Source organism: Coffea arabica, chromosome 4c (assembly GCF_036785885.1).
Source record: "Coffea arabica cultivar ET-39 chromosome 4c, Coffea Arabica ET-39 HiFi, whole genome shotgun sequence".
In the NCBI taxonomy this organism is placed as follows: Eukaryota; Viridiplantae; Streptophyta; class Magnoliopsida; order Gentianales; family Rubiaceae; genus Coffea; species Coffea arabica.
Window position 1 is genome coordinate 30,504,575 of NC_092316.1, and position 4,740 is coordinate 30,509,314.

The 4,740-nt window shown below is 35.7% G+C and overlaps 1 protein-coding gene across 1 annotated transcript; it reads left to right on the forward strand.

Moving 5' to 3' along the window:
* The first annotated feature begins 248 nt into the window (after positions 1-248).
* LOC113741213 (pentatricopeptide repeat-containing protein At1g62350-like) lies at positions 249-2,517 on the forward strand. The gene is made up of 2 exons (XM_027268708.2): positions 249-341; positions 2,062-2,517. The coding sequence occupies exons 1-2, from the start codon at positions 249-251 to the stop codon at positions 2,476-2,478; spliced, it is 510 nt and encodes a 169-aa protein (XP_027124509.1). The 3' UTR covers positions 2,479-2,517.
* The last annotated feature ends 2,223 nt before the right edge of the window (positions 2,518-4,740 follow it).

The following is a 4,740-nucleotide window of genomic DNA, read 5'->3' on the forward strand; positions in this document are numbered from 1 at the left end:
TTGCTGTATTGACGTGAGGAGCAATCCTCATTTTCCCTCTCAATTTTTCCTTCAAATTCTTCCACCTTCTTAGCTAAATCCATCATCTCTGTTCTTGTAATACGTTACCAGAATTCAATTAATGAAAGCTGAAGTTCATTCGTTCACTATTTCATTGATTCATTGTTGATTGATCCCATCTCATTAAGCTTGATTTATTCTGCTTCATTCAAATTCTGGTTCCTCTGGTTTCTGGTCCGTAACAGTTCATGAAATCCCACATCTCCCGCCTCCTTAAATCCGAGCTGATTGCTGTCCTTGTTGAGTTCCAGAGACAAGACCTTGTCTTTCTCTCCATCAAGGTCAGATTTTATGTAAATACTGATCTTGCAATTTGTCAATAATCACGTTGTCCTTTTTTTTTTCTTTCTCTAGTCTTTAATAATTTAACTCCAGAAGATACAATGTCGTACTCAACATTATTCTCTTCAAAATTTAGGGTCATGATTCTGATGCAAAGCTAGAAGGGTCTAGTATACTCGTCCAAAAATTAAGTTTTTGGATTAGATCATGTTATCTGATGGATTCTTAGACAAGCTTCTAATTCTTTTTATGTTTTAGTTGTGATAATAGATGATGACAATATTTGGTTGCCTATTTTTGGTTGGATTCTTGCTAAAGTATGTGCATTATGACATTGAGCAAAGCAGCATTTGGTAGAGTTTCTAGCTTAATGTGATAGAGTACCCAATGTAAATTGGTGCTCATGTTCTCCTTGCACTTTGTTGGTCTCTCTACAGCTAATCATTACACTTCATTGCATAATATACTGGAAACTTTTTGTTGAGAATGCTGCCTCAGTAGATTGTCAGGAGCTGAAGAGTAAACTACTTAGTTTTTTAGTTTTAGTCACCAATTGAGCTATATTTGAAGTTTGTTGCAAACACCTTTATGATTTCAGACAATTGTAGGAGCCAACCAGGGCAGATGGTTGGAGTACGTAATCATAATTATCTTTGACCATTGACAATATTATTCGAGTGATAACACCATGGCTCAGACGGTAGGCCTGTCTTCAAAGATCCAATGACCCGGATTGTGCCACATCACTTGATGAGATAGTGTGGCACAATCTAGGCCATTGGATCTTTGAACAATCCGGGTCTACCCAAGTCTAGGCCATTGTGGATACATATAAAATGAACGGGATTTTAGACATTAGCTTTGCATATCTGCCACTAAAAAGGGTTCTTTCAGTGACAAATCACCATACTCATCTACTGAAATCAAGAAAGAGAAACAGATTACTCAAGCTCTTAACTTCACCCATTCTTTTTAGCACAAAGGATCTGCAAGTGGCTGTGGTATTAGGCCTAGAACAAATTTACACATCCACAATTTTACACATGCACATTAGTTACAAAGAGGTTTGAACAACTAAAATACTCTGTGTTTGCAACTCTAGCTGACATACACATATAAATGTAACCATGAAATTAGTTCTTTGGACTTCTGCATTCAAGTATAGAGAAAACAAATAAGGGTGTGTGTCTCTTTTATAAACCAGAATACTGCTATGGCCATTTGTTGTCAGAAATTCGCATGAGCTAGAATTTAGATACTAATATATGACATTCATTAAAAAGAAACTGATTTGCATTGTACTCCTATGGTGCTTATGCGAGTAAATTTGGACTTGGTGTTTGCCTTTGATTTTTGTTATTCTTTTTGTTCAAAACTCTAGATTATGCTGCTATAGTCATTTGCTGTCAGAAATGTGAATGAGCTAGAACTTAGATACCAATATCATGAAATTCATTGAAAAGAAACTGATTTGCATTGTACTCCTATGGTGCTTATGCGAGTAAATTCTGGACATGGTGTTTGCCTTTGAGTTTTGTTATTCTTTTGGTTCAAAACTCTAGATTAACAAGTTATTGTGAATGTCATACCTACCCACTCTCTCATTGTAGCGTACACCTTGTATTCTAAGGCTCGTACAAACTTTTACTACTAATAGATGGATCAGTAATTAAACTGTAACGTCTTTCCTTTTTCTGACATTTGCCTTTTATTTTCCAGTTGTATGAGGTGGTCGGTAAAGAAATTTGTTATAGGCCAGATATGTTCTTCTACAGGGATATGCTAATGATGCTAGCAAGAAATAAAAGGGTAGACAAAGCCAGGAGTGTATGGGATGACTTAAAGAGGGAAGGCATGCTTTTTGATCAGCATACCTTTGGTGACCTCATTAGGGCCTTCTTAGACTGTGGACTACCGAAGGAAGCAATGGACATATACGAGGAAATGAGGCTATCTCCTGATCCCCCGCTATCATTGCCTTATAGATTGATCTTGAAGGGGCTCCTCCCATATCTAGAATTGAGGGAAAAAATAAAAGAAGACTTCTTGGAACTTTTCCCTAATATGATTGTTTACGACCCACCTGAGGACTTATTTGATGATCAACAATGGGAAAAGGACGATGTAGATGGATGAGTAGTAGTGGATGTTGCAATGAGAAAAAAGCTTACTCTATGGGCACTAGGAAAGAAAACTTAAGATATCCATGTGAGAAAAAGCTTATTCTATGGGCACAGAGAAACAAACTCCCATGATATCCGGCTAATTTCTTAAAATAATCCTCAAAAATAGATTTGTTTTAAAAATGAGAGTATTTGAGGAGAAGGGATCCTCTGTCCATTATGTTTGTCCATTTTACTGTCCAATGCAAAATTACGTAGTTTTATTTATTAATACTACTAGTGTGGCATATAACATTGAATGCATATTTGGGTGTGTTTGGTAAATGGATTTCAAAATCAATTTTAACATAGATGGGCTACTTTCTGAATCAACATGTGATAGGTGTCGAGTTTTTGAGATAATAATTACCTACTCAAGAAAAATACAAATTTATATATTGTGGTGAGCAAGGTCGAATTCACAAGAATTAAGGAAAATTCATTTCTTCTAGAGTTCACAGCATGGGGGATTTTGGAACATATAAAATAACTAATTAACAAACTAATAAAACAACTAACGAAAATTAATAGAAATTAATCAATAATAAGTACAACTCTAGTTAAAGGTGCAACTTTTCAGACATGATCCATTCAACTGATCATCGATTCAATGATAATTCAATTACTCATTAATAGATTGGTTATAGTTGTCATACATGCTATAAATAACCAACTTTTCCTTACTTTTTTGATAGTCAAGGTACGACCGTTAAATATTTTCCTAACTAAAAAATAACCCTAGGTATGGCCGTAGGATTCAATTTTTCAATTGCATTAAGAATTAGAAAAGTCTAATCCTAACCAACAAACACACTACGAGGGTTTGTTTAAATTAGATCATACGCTTTCCTAATATGGGACCAATCACACTAGTCGCTACTGGTATTAATCGATTAAACAATTATGGATTCAATCAATTAATCTGGAAGTAAATTATTAGGTTAATTCGAATATCGAGCCCTTGACATTCAAACAACAAAACAATTAAAGAAGCTAAACCAGAAAGCGTACGAATACCAATGAATAAAAGAAATAAGAAAAATAATTCGATCTAATAGATCTTTGGAACCGAGTCCTCGAGTTGACCTTCAACAAGAAGATGGAAATTTAGCTACACATCTTCAAGGAGAATCCGTAGGACTCCATTGATTACAATTGGTTTTTCCCTAAAGACTAATGAAAGAAGACCCAGTCGAAAGACAAGTGACGGCCTGATACTTCAAAAGAATTCATCCCGAAATTGTTCCTGGCCAACTTCTAATCAAACGGAAATCCGACCTTTTCTCTCTTTTTGTTTCCTATTCAACTTCTACTACCAATCACATTGCATGTTTTGTGACTATGACGACTCCACCGTATCCAGAGGCGTACCAAAGGACTTAGCGGATTGCCTGCCTAGTTCGCGCCAGGACTCGATTCCAAAAATGATAAAATAAATTTCACGCTAAAAGAAAGTTTTATATACACTATTACATCAAGTCATACATACCACTAGTACAAGAAAGTAAACCTTATAAAAGCTTATAACTATAACTACTATAACAAATATATACATCTTACTAGTCAACTTATAACAAGTACTAGGGCAAAATCAAATATTCTAGAAACCAAAAGTCTATACACCTTCCCGAACTTTTCCCGTGTCGGCTCCTACTAAGAAAAACAAATGGAATGGGGTAAGCTATATGCTTAGTGAATAATCGGGGGTAAAAACATAAAATCACATCCAAATAAACATGTAACCCAAGATATTTCACATCAATAGACAGAAATGAACATCACAATGGTAGGATACAGGTGGCTTCAAAGTCAGTTCATTTCCCCGATTTTGAACACTCGTTGACACTCCGTCAACCAAAATACTCATGGTCCATAGACTCCACTTACTTTCTCCATTTACCTTATCAACCCCCGATGGCCAATCAACAACACACAAAAAGGTCGAGCGAAATAAAATCACTTAACTTTAATCAAAGCTTTAATAAAGAACAAAATCCCAAAGTTAACATAGAAATAATTTCGACCAAACCCCGATTGACTCGAATAGTCCGTCTACCCTTGGAGTCGGGTTGGAACAAAGCCCAGAAATATCCAAACTCTTAATAGATGATATCTCTCAACAAAGTACTCACCCCAACAGCATACAGCACAAGGGATTCAACTCAAGTCATGTAATCATCCCAACAGCACACAGCAAAAGGGTGATACTCAACACAAGGTATGCATTCTCACATAT

Bases quoted from the DNA above. Each gene is read 5' to 3' on its own strand.
- LOC113741213 (XM_027268708.2), top strand. From the start codon at position 249: ATGAAATCCCACATCTCCCGCCTCCTTAAATCCGAGCTGATTGCTGTC. The intron at 342-2,061 runs GTCAGATTTTAT...TTTATTTTCCAG, and splicing joins TTGTCTTTCTCTCCATCAAG to TTGTATGAGGTGGTCGGTAA.